Genomic DNA, 18,930 nt, shown 5'->3' with positions numbered 1-18,930 from the left:
AACTGTGAAATTCTTAAAAATATTTTTTTATTTAGTAAAATGAAGGATGACCAATGAAAGAGTTACATTTTACAAACTTAATAGAAGTTTTCTCTAACAGTAGAACAGCACTTCTTTAATTAACATTATTTCTTGCCTAAATACACTTGGAAAAGTCTATGAAGTTTCCCCAGAAATAAGACTTAAAGGCCAACTTCACTGAATTATTTTTGAAAGATTTAGCCAAATGTTAGTCCAGGAAAATGCAGTGCTGTGTTAAGGCATTCAGATATCTGTAATGAAAAGTTTGAATGAGATTTAGCTAATGATGTAAATCATCAGTTTCAGTGAGCCTTGGCTTTGAAATGCTTTGGCTTTAAATGAGAAAGGCTGTCTCAAGAACCTGAAGCAACAAAGCGTCACTAGTGATCCTCTCCTTCCTAAACCAGCCCTGAGAATCTGTCATTATTTCCCCTTTGAAACCATTCTACCCTAGAGGCACTGTATTGAAAAACACAATTTAGCAGTCCTAAAGAAACAGTTTGGAGGACTCCACTTAAACACTAAACTGAGAAGGAAGTTAGGTAAGGGAGGGACAGATTATCGATCAGATTAAGGCTGAAGAGGAAAATGGTTTCCTCCTTGAAAGGTCCTTTTTTTTTCCCCCAATGTTTTGGATGGAAAAAGTCTAAATAAGGGTAATCTCTCTTTTTTTTACCCTCCAGACCAGGAAAATATAGTATAATGCAAAACACTGTTAGCTTGGCACTAGTCTCTTGCAACAAAAAATACTGAGGCACATAACACAAATTTCTTACAAGAATGCTGCAATCCTGGCTGACAGCTCCCCAAGCTTCAAAAGACAGACAACAGAGGAGGAGGAACATGCAAAGCAGACTACTATGATGAGAGCACTAACCAGTAAGAAGCAGGTCAACAATAAGATCATGTTTTAAAATATATTTCAGGGTCGATCAGTATTTAGAACAGACAAATAGTGCTTCACTGACTTTACATCTCAGAGTTATCAAAAAAAGAATAAATAATTGTTCTTATGTGAAGCATAAATGGAGGCAATAAAAGTCCTCTATAGAGAAGGGCTGATCTTTCACCAGCATTTGACACATTGCTGTGGTACTGTCACCCCAGTCCTAATACCCATTGCTGGACAATGTTATTTATTTGACTGTAATGTTGCTTCTTTAGATATGGGGTTTGTGCTGGGGTTTGAATTTAGTTCCAGCTTTGGGGTATGTTTGTTTTACTCTCCACAATCAGTAGAATCTGGAAAAAAACCATACCATAAACCAGTTCAACCAGTTTCACATTAGTCGAAAGAGCACATTTCCTGAGAAAATACCTTCCACAGATTGGGTAGTTAGGCATTTAGATCCATATTCAATTATTACGACCTACAGCAGTGACATTAACAAACCTCAGACAAGCAGAGTATAAAGAAAAGCTAAACAATGGATTTCAACTTTAATTGAGCAGTTTCAGATCTAGCTTCCCATGTAAGGAGTAAAAATTCTTCAGACAACTCACAAAGGATATCGTGAAATCCTAGCATGCACTGTTCTGAAATACACACAAGAGCATAACACACTGGAGCTAATTTCTGTCATTTCTCATTCTAGACAGATTTGTGACATTTTGAATAACTGTATGAATAACCCTAACCTGGCCAAATGCATCCAGCTTCCTTGAGCTTTCAGTAATATGAAGTTGCTGCAGACACTGCAGCTTCTCATCAAATTTACCAGATTTAAGTTACTTCATAAGTCTGGTTTTTACTAATTAAAGGGCTCAAGCATTTCCTGATTTTTTTTTTTTTTGTTTGTTTCATTCCAGTGAGTCTCCCAACAGTGTGCAAACTCACACTGCACAAATACACTCAAAAGTTCAACTATCAGTCTGGATTTCCTTCTTTTTTTTAACCTCTGCACAGGAAAAAAACAAAAGATCCTGTTTTCCTTGCCTTCAGGTAATTTTGGTTCCTTTCCTAACTACTGAATGAAGAATTTAGTAATAAAAACATGAGGATTCACCACTGTCACATGTTTGCACTTGCTGAAGAGATTTTTCTCCACGTTATTAATGGAATGTGGAGGCCACTTCTGAGGAAAGACATTCAACTGAGCCTATTTCACAACCTTTGTGAGAACAAACACACACAAAACTCCACACTTTGTTCAAAGTTTTGCTAAAATGGACTTATAAGACTTTCCCAGCATCAACAGGTCTCCGCGTGATCAGTTAAAGACCAAAATTCAAGACAAAAAGAAAGCTAATTGTTAATATAGACTATGGTAGTTTCAAAACATCACACAGCTAACTCAGCAGCATCCATTTACTACGATGTCTTCTTGTTCCAATTATGACAGAAATGTGAGGGCTCATCCACTTAGTCCCAAGGATGAATCCCTAAACACGAAGAATAAGAACATTTTCTACCTTTAAATATGTTTGTGCTAACAAATAGCTGAATTGTGTTCCATTTATTTCACTTTATAAATTACTCTTATGAAACATGACATTTAAAGATGGAAGAGTGCTATAACCTACATCTATTATAGCAACTGATGGTGACAATAAGACTCTTTCAGAGCTTAAAACCTCAATCAGTTCTTTCTGCAGTTTTCTCCCTTAGTCAGTAAGTAAACAAGTTTGTACCAATACCATATTTCACGCCTTTTGATGCTAGGTCATGATTTCGAGTGCAACGTGCCACTCACCTTATTCCCACTGTGAGAAATAGAGCAGGCAAGGGCCAGGAGTTGGCAGAGTGCTCATTTGTCAAATTTTCCCTCACTACTCCGCCATAAATTTTAACCATGTGTAAGAGGATAGATGACATTCCAGATCCACAACAGAATTCACACTGGAGCAGTCTGGTGATTCCTTGTGCTTGACCTCTAGGCAATATCCTGAGATAACAGACTCAGGGCCCCATCAAAATATGATCATCTAAGACCCAATAGAAGAGTTTCTGTGCTTGTTAGCATAAATCACCATACAATGAGTGGCCAGATCAGCCATCAAAAGATGGAGCCAGAGAAAGCCATGATTTTCTTTTCCTTTTTGCAGGTCACAGACCATGAGCACATATTCCAAAACACATAGTAAAGTATTTTACAGGCAACACTAGAGACATGGGCCAAACCCAACTTTCTAAATCATGTTCTTTGGGTAGCACAGGGACTAGTACTGAAGGTTCTCCTCACTGAGGTATATTCAAAATAAAATTAGCTGAATCACATGAAAACATATCCATTTGATGAGACACATTTTGGAACATCTCTGATTTCAAATGGATCACTTATGGGCTAGGGCACAATTCAGCTTAAGTCCTATTTGTTTCATGTACAGCACTAAGTGCTGTGTGGTAGCCATCTCAGAGTTACTAAAGCAAAATTCCTGAAACAAGAGGTTGAAGTATGATGTTGGCCATTCTGCTGTGGGTATCGATAGTCTCTGCTGCATCTTTCACTTAGAACTTACATGTAGTCTTTCAGAGACATCTGGTTTAAAATCAAAACCACTACAACAGTCCTGGTACCACAAAGATTCTGTCAAAATACATCTGAGCTGCAAAACACTGCCTTTGATAGCCAGATTAAATTGCTGGATTTTTTCACCTGTACAGAATCTAAAGACACTGCTAATAAATCTGAGTTATTTCAGATAGACAAATAGTAACATTATGATCATAACTGCATCCTTTTTAAATGCAGTTCTTCCAGCTTCAGTCAAGCAGAAAATCAGATACTCTGAAATGCAACACAGCTCATTTTTCACTGTGTCAACAAACAGCCTCAAGAAAGCAAAGGCCATCTTACCATCTAGCTAAGTAAGTAGTCTGCAAGATGATAACATCAAAAGTTCTGAAGGCACTGAAAAATCAGCAAGCACCTTGTTACCATAATGATTCTTTGTATTATGAAAAATAGCATGCTGGTATAATTGACAGGCTTAACAGCTCTGCCAAGTAAGAGCAGATGTGTCAGGTAGGCTTTCCAATGAAATATTTTTTTTTGGTACAGAGTCAGAATATATTAAGTGCAATTTGCTTTAACTGCACTTTTGCCACCAGAAAGTGTTCAAACAGCATGGAGAGAAGTCTTGCAAATGTTGGGTTCTCAAGGAACAATTCAGTTTAAGGAAATTATATTAATCACTGCTGAGAGCAAATTTCTTTCATCTTTAATTACTCCCATCATATGAAACCTTGAAATATCTCAGAACTGAGAATTTGTTTACCTACTAGATGAACAACTTACAACTTGAAAATTATAAACAATGTCACCCTTTTGTGACACACGTCCTAAGAAAATGGTGGTATTACTAAGAAAAAACAGCACCTCATGCTCCGTTATCTTAACTTTAAAATTCTCTACCTCTCAGTTAAAAGAAAACACTTTGAGAAAATAAGTGTTACAAACTCTTATCTCACTACTCATTCTCTGATGCAGTCAAAATTTGCTGACATTTTCAAAAGTATCTAGAAATGCTGTCTCTTCTGTTCTTATCCAGCACAATGAATAGAAGAACATCCTTTAACATCCCACTCTGAGCAATGATAGATGGTGATAAAACTGTTCATCTATGACAGACAAGGCTAAGTCACTAAGTCATTTAGTGACTGAAGATGAGGAGAAGGCTGAGGTGCTCAATGCCTGCTTTGCCTTGGTCTTTAGCACTGGATCCAGTGTGGGCACCTAGCCTCATGAAGGAGGAGTCAGAGAGGGAAATCAGGAAAAGGACATCACAATAAATGAGGAAGTCGTCACTGACCTGCTGCACCACTCAGACATACACAAGCCTGTGGGGCCAGATGGGCTGCACCCAAGGGTGCTGTGGGAGCGGGCAGACATGCTTGCCAAGCCACTTTCCATTAATTACCAGAAGTCCTGTCTAACTAGGTAGGTGCCAATGCACTGGAGGGTAGTAAATGTAACACCTATCTGCAAGAAGAGCAGAAAGGAAGATCTGGGAAACTATAGACCTGTCAATCTGATTTCAGTACCAGGAAAGGTCATGGAGCAGGTCATCTCAAATGCCATTATACATCATATAGACAACAACCACAGGATCAGGCCATGTCAGCATGGATAGGGATGGGTCCTGTCTGACCAACCTGATCTCTTTCTATGACAAGATAATCGGCTACTTGATGAGGGAAAAGCTGTCAATATTGTATTCCTAGACTTTCAAAAGGCCTTTGATACTGTTCCCCACAAAATTCTTGTAGACAAATTGGCTACTCATGGCTTGGATGACTGCACAGTCTCCTGGATAAAGTACTGGCTGAACAGGAGGACCCAGAGAGTGGTAGTCAATGGAGTTAAATCCAGCTGGAGGCCAGTCACTAGTGGTGTTCCTAAGGGATCTGTGTTGGGACCAGTTCTTTTTAACATCTTTATTGATGACTTTGACTCAGTCATAGAGAGTGTCATCAGTAAGTTTGCAGATGACACCAAGTTAGGTAGCAGTGTTGATTTGAATGAGGGTAGAAAGGTTCCTCAGAGGGACTTGGATAGCTTAGATCAATGGGCCAACATTAATGGGATGAGTTTCAACGAGGCCAATTGTCAGGTCCTGCACTTGGGTCACAACAACCTCAACAACACTACAGGCTTGGGGCAGAGTGGCTGCAGAGCTGCCTGGCAGAAAGGGATCTGGGGGTTATAATAGACAGACAGCTGTATATGAGCCAGCAGTGTGCCCAGGCAGACAAGAAGGCCAATGGCATCCTGGCTTGTATTAAAAATGCTGTGTCCAGGAGTAAGGAGGTGATTGTCTCCTTATATTCGGCTTGAGTGAGGCCACACCTTGAGTATGGTGTTCAGTTTTAGGCACTGCAATACAAGAGACGTGGAGGTACTGGAGTGGGTCCAGAAGAGGGAAACAAAGCTGGTGAAGGGGCTAGAGAATAAATCATATGAGGAGCAACTGAGGGAGCTGGGGCTGTTTAGTTTGAAAAAGAGAAGGCTGAGCGGAGGCCTCCTTGCTGTCTACAACTACCTGAAGGGATGTTGAAAGAGGCTGGTGCTGGCCACTTCTCACAGGTAATTGGAGACAGAACAAGGGGGAATGGCCTCAAGCTGTGACTGGGTAGGTTTAGATTGGACAATAGGAAAAAGAATTTCACAGAGAGAGTGGTCAGGTCACTGTCTGGGGAGGCGGTTGAGTCACCAACCCTGGATGTGTTTAAGGGTCATTTAGATGTGGTGCTTAGGGATGTGGTTTAAGGTGAATCTTGTTGAGTAGGGTTCTAGGTTGGACTTGGTGATCCTGAGGGCCTTTTCTAACTTGGATGGTTCTGTGAATCCCTATTTGCTGATCGATCTTAATACCACTAATTGGCTGTGCTCATGAGGCAGTAACACAAGCTGAGTACAGGAGGTGAAAATAAGCTGACTTGAAACATTTTTTTCTAAGAAGTATATTATTAAATCAGCAAGTAAAATTCATTGCAAATTACTCACAGATCTATATATCACATATTAAAATAGGGATTACAAGTAACATAATCTAGCCACCTGTTACCACAGAGGAATAACCACATTTAGGAATATCCACATTAAGTACAGACTTTGGATGTGAAACCAGAAGCCTGTTTATGTGTTTTGTTTACTCCTTAAGCTGTTCTTTGCTCTATAAAAAAAGAAGCAAATCCTATTTTTTTTCTCAAGTGAATATATACCACTACACTCAATTTGTTTTCATTATTTTCTCTTGCATCCTTCACAATCCTGTAAAATATTAATAGTCATAAGAATTTGCATCAGTTACACAACAAAGACTTTTGACAAGCCATTGAGGATTCTGTAATGTTAAGCAGGCAGAATCAGAACTTGAATGCTATGCAACATGTACATCAGAGACAAAGAGTTCATGTGAATATGAATGGAATCTTTAAAGAGATAGGCAACCATAACTGAAAATAAAAATTTAGAAAGTTGCTCAAGATAAAAGGCTTATGAGAACTTACGTGTAAAGAGGCTGGACAGGAAACAGAAAGGTAAAACTACAGAAAGGCCAGCTGTCTGAGTAGATGTCAAGAATTTCACTTTCTTGCTAGAATAGTTTGAGTATTTTTCCATTAGATGCAATTGCCTTTTCATTGACACATCTCATTGTAATCATCAGAAATAGTCCACAGCATGGGAAAAACACAACCAAAATCATATTCCAGAAGATACAATGGACTTCCCTCAATTACAGCATTGTTCTTAAACTCCTAAAGTATACTTACACTGTTTCTCTTTCAAGGACAACAAAAGCACAGATTTTGTGAGTACTCACCACCATCTTCAACCATGAAATGGAAAATGTCACTGGTGGCATTATCACCCCCTCGTAACACATAGCATATCTTCATATCATCAATATCAGCTGGAAAGAGTCAGAAAAAAATAGATTTTATTTCAAATGCTAAAGGTAGGAAACCATTTACAGGAAAACCTGACATGTATTAAATAGTTTTGTCTCCAAAGACAGAGGTCAAGGTCCCTCAGCAGAGCTCAGGAATTTCAGTATTGACAGCACTGAAGTTTTACAGACACCATTCCCCCTCCCATTACTTGTCCCTTCTCAGTGCCCTCTTTCCTTTAAGATGCATCTACAAAAAGAACTGAAAGGAAATGTGAAAACATGAGCTCAGTAGTCAGAACTATTTGATGTTTCCACTGGTACATTTTCTCAAACAGTGGTGTATCTTCAGTAACATACTTATTCTCTCAGTCTTCATTCTGAGAAGTATTGTAGAGGTCGCAGAAAATCTGTGACTGAAATGGAAGCAAAACTCATGGTATTTTCTATTTTAAATCCTACTCTCCATTCAAGAGGAAAGACAAATTAGTCCACACTACCACCTCTAGAAATAGATTACTTCTGGCATGTGGCCTACCTCTAAGGCAGGATACGTCTACACATTCTAAACTAGAGAGATGTCATTTGCTTTAGGTCCCCAAAAAAATGCTCTCTCCATCCTTCCTACCAGCATTTTTTTGAAGGACATGGCATATAACCTACATGAAATGCCATAAACAGTGGAAAGCACTTAGTGATTGATTAAGAATGTAAACAGATGCAATTAGATAGACAAAGACATTGATAAGAAAAAAAAATACATGAATGGTTTTGAATCATCAGTTACAATAAAGAAAATATGGAAAAGGTGAACAAATATTTGTCAGTATTGTGCTTTCACATTTCCTTGAGTAATGATGAGAAACACATAATATATAAAGACTATTTTTTGTCATTTTCTTCAAATGACTGCTGTTGCCAAAAATCCACATCTGGTACATTTTAAAGAAAAAGTGTTAGAAATTAATTGAAATTAATAGCATTCCAGTGAAGCTCAAGAACCACCCAAGTTCTCTCCCTCATATGTGTGCACATGCAAGTGGTTTGTTAGAGCTCCTCAAAATCCTGATTTCCAAAAGCAGACAGACATCTTCTAGGGCAAACAAGAGTATTATAAGCAAATATAAATCATCAAAGAATCTCTACCATAAATATTTGAAAGTTAAAGATCATAAATTCATGTGGTTGGAAAGAGGAAAACAATTACCTCTAGTTGCTACTGGAGCAAATAAATTTTTCATAGTGCAAACACTTGCACAAGTGCTCAGCTCTGCCCATGTGGGTAGCCTTATTAAAATCCATGGCTCCAACATAATATATATATTAAGATAACACTTGAGCCAGTGTTTGTAGGACTGGGACTATCTCATCATAAAAAGCCACCTGTTGTCTAAATACCTTAATTTTGTCAAAAGAATTACAAAGGCATGATCTGTTTTCTATTCATTAAGAAAATGTTCAAAGCACTTGAGCAATTCTATGCTCTCTTTCCACAGCTAATTAGGTTATGTTAGCTATATTAAAGCTTGTCTTATTGTAAGCATAACTAGTTACTGTATAACTACAGTGCCTGCTAAATATTAGTGTGATATTGGAATTCTCCAGCGTAATTTTCTATTTACAATAAATACATTACCTCCACTAGGTTAGGGCACTGATTTCCCATTTAAAATTACACAAAACTAATGTGGTTTTCAAAGGTTACATATATTAATATATATATATATATATGTATTTAAGGAACAAATGCAGTTCACAACATAGAATCATAGAATCAGTCAGGGTTGGAAGGGACCACAAGGATCATCTAGTTCCAGCTCCCCTGCCATGGGTAGGGACACCTCATACTAGATCAGGCTGTCTAGAGTCTCATCCAGCCTGGCCTTAAACACTTCCAGGGATGGGGCCTCTAGCACATAATTCACTCATCTCTCTGAAAACAGCTGCTTGCAAGAGAAGATAAAAAGCACTGCTGAAAAAAAAAACCAGTGCTTCCCAAGTGCCGTATACTTGGCTGGAGTAGCAGCCATGTAGGTATTTTTGGCCTCAGGAGGCTACATGAAGTGCCAAGATACCAACTAAGCTATATTACTGCCATAGTAGATCCTAACTCTTCACTATTTCTTCTAAGTCTTCCTAGCTCCTTGACACACCTGCATAGCTGTGGGACGTGACCTGGCCCTTACTCACAAACTTTCCCACATGGGACTAGGAACTCCCAAAACAGCACTCAGCAGTCTGTCACACTTGGTACACTCAAAACACTATTGGCTACCTACTTGCTATATACAACTAAAGATCTTTAAATGTGAAAGGCTTAGCAGTTCCTTAATAGACTTTTTCCACTTTCAAACAAATTATCTAATCTTAATGAATATCTGCTATGAACAAATTCCAGCCTTGACTTGCAGAGGTAGGTGCAATATCATTACCCATACACAATATCCATTTCTGCGCAGCACTAGACTAGACATTATCCCATAGCAAGTGGTGTTTTTTAAAGCTTTCTCTGCATTTACTATCACCAAATTTTAACAATAAAGTGAAAAGAAATAATAATGAGTTAAAAGTGCTGGTTTTAGCTGTAGTATGAATTAACAGAATGCCCCTAATCTAACTTAGGAACTGCTCAGTGAATTTTATTTTGTTACTGCCATTTGCCTGTGTGTCTCTCAGATTATTTTATCAATTTAATACAAAATAATGAAAAGCACCAACTATTTGCAGTATTTAGGGACTTTTTCCCAGAAGTTAATTCTTCCACATTCCAATACCCTCTTTAAGCAACCACAGTTAACCCTATGAGCCTCACAAGCAGAAGATTACCCAGTGGCATAAGTATTACTTGTGGCACAAGTATTTGTTGTATACTAATTAGAAGCCCTGCACTAATTCATAGAATGATAGAATCATAGAATGGCAGCGGCTGTAAGAGACCTCTGGAGATCATCAAGGCAGGTCACAAAGGAACGTGTCCAAATGGTTCTTGAAAGTCTCTAGAAAAGGAGACTCCACAATCTCTCTGACCAGCCTGTTACAGTATCACATCACCCTCACAGCAAAGCTTTCCCTCATTCAGTCTTCTCTTTTCCAGACTAAACAGCCCTTCTTGCAGCCCTTCCTCTTAAAACAAATGTTTTTGTCCCTTAATCATCCTTGTAGCCCTCCACTAGACTCTCTCTAGTATTATCCCTGTCCCTCTTGAACTGGAGAGCCCTGAACTGGAGACAATACTTCAAATGTGGCCTCACCAGAGCATAGTAGAGGGAAAGAAGAACCTCCCTTGACCTGCTGGCCACACGTTTCTTAATACATCCCAGGATACCACCGGCCTTCTTGGCTACAATGGCACTTTGCTGTCCCTTGCTCACCAGGACTCCGAGGTCCTCCTCCATGGAAATTCTTTCCAGCAGGCCAAACCCTAATCTGTACTGGTGCAAGGCGTTGTTCCTTCCCAGGTGCAGGACTTTACACTTACTCTTGTTGAACCTCATTAGGTTCCTGCTTGCCCAGCTGTCTGGTCTGTCCAGATCTTGCTGGCCACACAATCTTCTGGTATGTCAGCCAATATTTCCAGTTTCATATAATCAGAAAGCTTGCTGAGGGTGCACTCCATCCCCTCACAGAGGTTGTCAAAGAAGATATTGAATAAGATTGACCCTTGGAGAACACCACTGCTACTTAACAGGTCTCAAACTGGACTCTGCACCATTGATCACAACCCTCTGAGCTCTGTTATTTAGTCAGTTTTTGTTCTATGCCACCATACACTTCTAAGTCATGATCCCTGAGGTTACCTACAAGGATTTTACGAGAGACAGTGTCAAAATCCACTACTCTGGATTTGACAGTGCTTTGCACAGTAGCAGTAGTGGGTCACAAGGTAAGGGACAGTGAACTTCACACAGCTTTGAGTATGAAGCTCAGTCTATATGAGACTTGTGTATGTTACTTTTCAAAACTGTAGCTTCCTAGGTTAAATCAAGAATTTTTGTTTCCCTGCCACCTACATCTCCCATAGGCAAACCTGCTAAAGACAATAGGACATCTGAGGAAAAGGGAAAGGAAAAGGCCATGCCCTCTCATCCATGACTTTCACTCCCAGCTTACTCTATGGCTTCCAGTCAGTTTTCCCATCCTCAGCAGATATACTATCTTCTGAATGAGCTTGATGATTTCTGACTTACGCAGCCTTTCTAGACACCTCTTCTCCCTCAAGTTCTTCGCCTTAAATTCATAAGTATCTTTTTATGTTTGCTTCATAAACCACAAACCATTGCAAAAATCTTTAAGGAAGCTGAGAAAAGAGATACCACAGAAATAACACAGGTGCTCAAGAGGTATCTGTTTCTAGAGGTCAATGCACAGAATTATTGCAGAAATATGTATTTCTTAAAAGCTCAACACAAATTAGAATGCTTGTGCCTGTACTGTCAAGGAACTCATGGAGTTACATCACTTTCTGGGGATTCTCCCTAGCTCTAAAACCAAATTTAACCTAAAGGGTACATGCATACAGGCTTATCACAACAGCTCAGGCAGCCCCAGGATATTGAGGAAGCTTGAATGAAGACCAATAAGTATGGCACATAGTCCAACTGCCAACTGAAAGACAAGTAACAACTTAATTTTGGTCATTGGACAATGTAAACCTGGTCCGCATGGCACAAAAGAGAATGGAGTATGTACCTATGCTCAGTGCCCACCCGCCTCCTCAAAAAAAGGAGTATTATTGTGCTATGGCAGTGATCATCTTCCAAGGAGCACCCACTCAATAATCCTATACTTAAAGTTTGATAATCTGTTTATTTGTTCACTTCCATTCTCTTCTGTTTCTAACTAATTTTCACAATAGTACTCTTAATACTACTCACAGTTCACTACTGAAACCTTACAGTCAAAGAAGTGTGCTGGCTCTTAAAGCTTAGATGTGGTTTGGTCCATCATCATCCCCATTCTGACACTAAGACTGAAAACTCTAAAGAACCCCAGACATTAGAAAGTTCATCAAGCCCTTTTGCAGTACCTGATCTGATGAGTACATTACCACCAAGACTATAGGAAGAGCTACGATCTGGGCTCTGTGCAACAGAATACAGCCTATTACAAGAGTTGATCTCTAGCCTTACCACCTACACAGCCCAGCCTGTCTGGGCCCCTGCAACTTAGGAGTCTTGATGCTGTTGTGCTGTCTGCTCACTCCACAGCTGCAGGAGGTACCAAGAAACCTCATTTCATTGGTAATTAGCTTGCTATTAACTCACTGCAAAGTAACATAGAAGATTCTCTGGAGCATAGCTAACGCTCCTCCCTTTAATTAAGTTACTTCATAGTCTAGCATTGAGGCTTTATTTCAGAACACATGGCACATGTGGTTTTCATCCTATTTATACCACCTAGTATTTCAGTTCCATATAGAGTATGTACCACTCACATAATTTAAAAACATTTACATTACTTTTTAATTTACCACAAACATTTTGTGGTTAAGATTTGTGTAATTAAGGCAACAAATGCACTAATAATTTATTATTTCCCTATGTTTGGGAAATTATTTTACTTCTACATGTGCTAAGATTGTATAGCTACTGATACCCTAGCTGTCGTATGATCATTAGTTAATAAATAGCTAGCCCATTATTTTCTAAATAAAACTGCTTAAAAAATGCACTCAGCCTCTAAAGATCTGGAACCATACACAGTCTAATTCTGTTACAGAAATTTCTATCACTGATAAAAAGTCCAAATCACAGTACCTTGGACTGTAAGCTTTCCAAAGTACAGATGGTCCTTCATTCAGTGCTTATCCCTTTCCTATTTAAAGCCCTCAGAGATGCAATAAATAAACAGAAATGAAAAATAATTAAGTCATTACAAATAAGCCCACTATTACAGAGTTTACCATGAAAAAGTATGTTTCCAGTTATCTAAAGAAAGCATAGAGTATTGTAATACCTTGGGTAAACTGGCTGATGCTATGGTTGCCTTTCCCCAGGTGGATCAGGAAGCCATGGTGTGGACCCTCTGTGATTCTGATTTTAAGAGTAACATGTAAACTGTCTCTGTCTTCCACTTTGAGCACCTTGTTGGTAATCAGAAACCCAATGTGGCCTGTGGCCAGAATACGGAGTGTCTGAGCACCTTTGTTTATTACAACTTGAGGTACACTGTTGTCCACAGCCATTATTCGAATCTTCATTGTCTGAGGTTTTCTCGTTTCAAACACAGTGTTGGGGAAGACATAGAAATCAGTATGAGTGCCATCTGTAACAGTGAAAGAGAAGCTATCCTCAACTGATTCTGTGCCATCGTGTTTGTAGCTGATTAGGTTTTCATTTAGATCTTTTTTAGTGAAGGTAGTGACAGGTTTGGAGTTATTGAACATGATCTGACCATGAACTGGTACTTGGGTGATGACAAATTTTAGCAATGTGTCAGGTGTATCTCTGTCTTCTGCAGTCAGTTCAAATGGAGTTATCAGCTTATATTCACTTTCACTCACCACCAGGTTATGAATTGTGACAACGGGTTTCTTATTGTCCACATCACTGATAGAAATTCTGAAAGTACGAAATACAGGGTTATAGCCGTCGGTCACCTCAAACTCAAAACTGTCCATTTTCACCTCATCTTCTGAAGTGTGAATGTAATAGACTTTATTGCCTGCTAACAGGAGTTGAGTAAAAGTGGAGATGGGTACCCCAGGCTGATCTGTGCACTCAAGATGACCACGAACCGGTGCTCTAGTAATAGTGAAAACTAAGTTCTCGTCTGGACTGTTCAGGTCACTGGTACTAAGTAAATCAGTAGTAAGGGTCACCTTCCCTCCTTCCTTCAAAGAAACCCCTTTGCTGATTACATCTGGGAAGACTATATCAATGCTACCTATTGTCACATAAAAGTAACGATCAATCAGAGGATTTATTCCATCTGTCACATCAAACTTGATAAGATCACGAACTCCTTCTTGGCCAAAATGCATATATTGAATTAAGTTTCTATCCACTTCATCTTGGGTGAAGTTCATCCCCAGAGTGATATTCTCAACTCCACCTGAAGGCTTTATTTTCTGTAGAAGGCCTTGCCTTGGCCCATATCTTATAATGTAAGTCAAGGTTTTATCTTCAGAATCCAGGTCAGTAGCCTTCAATATTCTGCTATGAATAGTTCTAGTTTCCCCTATTTCAATCTCCAAACCATCATTGATGGCCATTCTGGGTGTCTCATCATCTACAGGAACAACCATGATGAATACCATTTTTCTAATGGTATGTTTACCATCTGTGACTTTCAGTTCAAAACTGTCCTCCTTTGTCTCAGAGTCATCATGTTCGTAGAGTATGTTAGAGCTCTCTGTTATCTGATCCAAGGTGAAGCTCTCCACTAGGACCGTCCCATTGACCAGCTGGTTCACAATGTGGCCATGCCTGGGAAGCCTGGTGATTGTGAACATTAACTCATCAGCAGGTATGTCTGCATCAACTGCATTGAGGATAGGCGTATCAATAACCAGGCTCATGCCTTCCATCACAACAAACTCTCGCACAAAAATTTCAGGCTCTTCATCATTGATTGGCATAATGACAATTGGGAAAAAATGCCTCTGGGAAAAGTTAATGCCATCAGAACATCGGAAAGCAAATCTGTCTTCAACTGGCTCTACACCCTTATGTATACTTTGAACATAAAAAATATGCCGTTGACGGAGGTCTTTCAAGGTAAATGCACTTATAGCTATACCTGCTCTAGATTTTTCAGATCCTGGGGCTGGAGAGATGTTCTCTACATACCCAGAGGTGGGCTGAGCAACAACGGTGCAGAGTATATCATCACTAGGAGTATCTATATCTTCAGCCCTGAGGTTAGCAGGAGTGATGACTCGTTTGTCACCTTCCATAACCATAAACTGCTCCCCCACAAAAATCTCAGGGGCTTGACTGTCAACAGGAAGAACAGTCACCAAGACTGAAACTCCTTGAACAACATTGCCCCTGATGCTCCACTTTTCAGACAGGTCAGACAATGTAAGGTTGAAGGTATCTTCTTTGGGCAGAAGGCCTATTTCCCCACCTGTATGAGCATATACCACACCACCATCCAGCAGATCTCTCTGGGAAAATCTCTCTGCAGGCACCCCTTGGACCAGGATGTTTCCATGCTGAGGAGGATCCTCTACAATAAAGGTCAACATTAAGTCATCTGTATCCTCATCTGTGCCTTGAATGACATTAGCTGTGATTTCAGCAACACCATTCTCCAGAACATCCAGGTAGGAACCAAGAGTGCCTGGGGGCAGCCGTAGACTAGGAAACTCATCATCAACTGGGTGAACATTCATTTTCAGTGTGATGGGCACAAAATGAACACCATCACTCACATCAAGCGTGCAGACATCACTGCTGGCCTCTGCTCCACTGTGCACATACATCACCCTCCCTTGTCTGATATCCTCCAGACCAAAGACACCTCCTGGAATCAAACTGTAGCCAGAAAGCTGCAACTGGCCATACTGAGGAGCCTGGGTGAGGATAAATCTGAGACGGGCAAGTTCAGTGTCTGTGTCACTGGCATCTAGCTCAGTTGGACTAAGGACATGGCTGCCTCCTTCAGGCAAAGTGAAGCCAGTATTAGTGATTTCAGGAGGCTGATTATCCACAGGCTGCAGGTAGATTGTGAAAGTCCCTTTGGCCACATTGCCAGCTGCATCTTGCACTTGATACTGAAACTGAATCAAATGAGGAGCCACCCCCAGTTCTTCCTGCGGGGGACGATATGAGATCTTGTGATGATTGATCTGGGCTTGGGTGAAGTGGGTAACTTCCACAGAGTGATCTTCAGTCAGCACGAGGGATCCAAGGCGGGCTCCATATATATCTGCAGGGTGGTTTGTGTCAGTGTCAGTGGGAGGCTGAGTTACTGTGTAGCGGAGTTCACGGTCCCCTGAATCCTGATCTGTGTAACACAAGTGCTTCCTCCTCAGTGGGGTCACCTGCTGTTCTGCAACAATTAAGTGCAGGCTACTGCTACTATGCAGCTCTGGGGCTAATCTGTCCACAGGATGTACTCGGATCACAAAGGTTTGTGGTCCGGAGCGGTTAGGTGGGTCACTGTCATCTTGGACTCTAAAGACAAACTGGTCCAACACAACCCCTGGGCCAGGGCTGTGAGGCCCAAAGTGGTGATAATAAAGACGCCCTTGCACAATGTCCTGCTGCAGCCACTCTCTCACTGGCTTCTCATAAATCAGGGAGCTTCCTGCTAAACCTGGCACTCTCCTCCAAGAAAAGCCATCTTCTTCTTCCTCTTCCCAGCCAGGAGGTGGTTGTGCTTGACGGAGGAGGAGCTGCCCAGCAGTGGGGCCAGACTCCACTGTGAAGAGCAGGATAGCATCCTGTGAGTCAATGTCAGTGGCACTAAGAGCACGAGTGGTGATGGGCACTGTTTCACCTTCAGCCATGGCCAACCCTGTGTTAGCATTGAGTAGTGGTGGCTGGTCATCAGTGGGCACTAATGTAATGGGAAAGAGGAACTCAACATGGTGGCGAGAGCCACCATCTTCCAGACGCAGCACCAGGTTATCACTGAGTGGAGACTCACTGCCATCATGCTGGTAAATGACCCGGCCTGCTGCCAGTTCAGCCACCATGAAGTGTTTACGAGGGGCAGAAGATGCTGGGGTGTCCTCTAGGAGAGTGAGGTGGCCATGCCTCAGCCCTGCCACCACACTCACCTGCACCTGCTCAAGGTCATCCTCATCACTGATCACCAGGTTGGGGCTGGGACCAGGACCTGAGAGAGGCCGTGACTGACCCTCATAGAGTACAAGACCAGTATTGCGGGTCACCACAGGGGCCAGCGTGTTCATGGGCTTCACCACAATGACAAAGGCAAAAGGCTCTGAAGCAGCACCTTCTGGGTCCAACACTTCCAGCTCAAGTTCAAAGAGACGTTCCCGATCAGAGTCCTCCATGGGTGGCTGGTAGGCAATGCGCAGCTCCCTCACATCCCGTTGGCTGAAGGAGGAGACAGGCAAGCTCCGGTCATCTGTGCTGACCATATGACCCTGGCCGGGGCCAAAAGGAGAGGTGATGTTGAAGAGCAACAGGTCTGGTGGTGACTCGACATCCTCAGCTGCCAGCATATCAGGTGTAAGAGCAGTGAGGACAAACTGGTCCACCTCCATCATGAGCATGGCCATGAAGCTGGGTTTGGGGGCCACATTCTCAGCCCCTGCCCGGATCCGCACCAGCACCTGGAAGTACTCACGCTTCAGCAGTGCCCCACTGCCCACTGCCTCCCGCAGCTCGGCCACCAGCGGCACTAGGTCACGGTTGGGGGAGCCGCCGGCTGCTGTGTGCCTGTAGCGCAGACCCAGACGCAGAAACTCCTCGCAGTCCCACATCGAAGCAGGCACCGGGCCACTCCCCGCCGCCTCCCCACCAGCGGCTGCTGTCACTGCCGCGCCCGGGGGGTAGTTCAGGATCTCTCCGTAGCGGGGGAGCCCGGCCAGCATTGGCAGCAGGCCCACCCGACAGCGCTGCTTGCTCGGCTCGAAGGAGAACTCCAGGCTGCGGGCATCCAGAGGGTTGCTAGTGCCCCGCAGGCGCTCCACCGTGAGGGGCAGGTTGCGGGTGACGATCTCCAGCTGGGTGAAAAGTACCTCCACCTCCAGCACCAGGGGCAGCACCATGGCGCGGCTCGGCGAGTCGTAGCGTAGCTGCAGGCGGACGCGGTCCCGCGCGGGGCTGCGGCCGCCCAGGTGGGAGTACTGCACCTCGCGGGCCCCGAAATCGCAGGGGAAGCGCCTAGGGCTCAGGCGGCCCGGGCGCTGCCAGAGCGGGTCCTCGTCCAGCACGGTGAGGTGGCACCGGTCCCCTGGCTGCACCTGCAGCACCAAATCCCGCGTGGGGTCCAGCCATGCGGAGCGGCCCAGGGGCACTCGCAGCCCGCGGTTCGCCACCACGATAGGAGCCGCCTCCGGCGCCCACGATGAGGAGACCGCGGCGCTGCCTGGCGGTGGTTCCGGCGCCCCTACCCAGAAGAAGCCGGCCAACAGCAGTAAGACGGCCAGCGTCCGCCGTGGTGCGGCGGGGAGATTCTGCATGGTCCTTGCCGGCGGAGCGAGTGCTGGAAATCCCTGGCAACGGCGTCTGCGTTTCGCAGAGTCCCAGTGACGCCTCAGCTCCTGTCTCCAGCGCGGGCCCTCAGAACACTCACCCCCACGTCCACGCCGCGCTCTGGGGGTAGCGCGTCCCGCTCCGCAGGGGGGCCACGAAGCTCCGCCCTCACCGCCGAACGGCCAATGAAAACCCGTAGGGGGTGAGGCCGTCTGGGGCGATTGGACGGAGGAGTTTGCCAATCTTGAAAACTACGATAGGGACAGCCTACCTCTCCCGCCCCCTCCACAGGGAACTGCGGGCTCGACTCCGGCTGTGCAGGAGCTGGGAGGGAGGGGGAGACAAGGGGGTAGATGGATCACCCTGCCGGCGCAGACTGCCTTGCTGACAGCCACTGGAGGAAAAGTGGCGTGGACATCTTGGAGCCCTCATGCCAGAGAAAGGGCGATGCTGCTTGCCC

General features: G+C 43.0%; 1 protein-coding gene across 1 annotated transcript in view; it reads right to left on the bottom strand.

Annotated features, from left to right (window-relative positions):
• The window catches only part of FREM2 (FRAS1 related extracellular matrix 2), a 145,747-nt gene extending 127,290 nt beyond the window's left edge, over positions 1-18,457 (bottom strand). Inside the window, exons 1-2 of the mRNA XM_064173422.1 lie at positions 13,309-18,457; positions 7,288-7,377 (exon numbers count right to left, since the gene is read on the bottom strand). Coding sequence (XP_064029492.1) covers positions 7,288-7,377; positions 13,309-18,457 — 5,239 coding nt within the window. The remainder of the gene's footprint in view (positions 1-7,287; positions 7,378-13,308) is intronic.
• Positions 18,458-18,930: the final 473 nt, after the last annotated feature.

This window comes from Pogoniulus pusillus, chromosome 3, assembly GCF_015220805.1.
Source record: "Pogoniulus pusillus isolate bPogPus1 chromosome 3, bPogPus1.pri, whole genome shotgun sequence".
Taxonomy (NCBI): Eukaryota; Metazoa; Chordata; class Aves; order Piciformes; family Lybiidae; genus Pogoniulus; species Pogoniulus pusillus.
The sequence above is the reverse complement of the archived record's forward strand: the minus strand, read 5'-3'. Positions and strand labels throughout refer to the sequence as shown.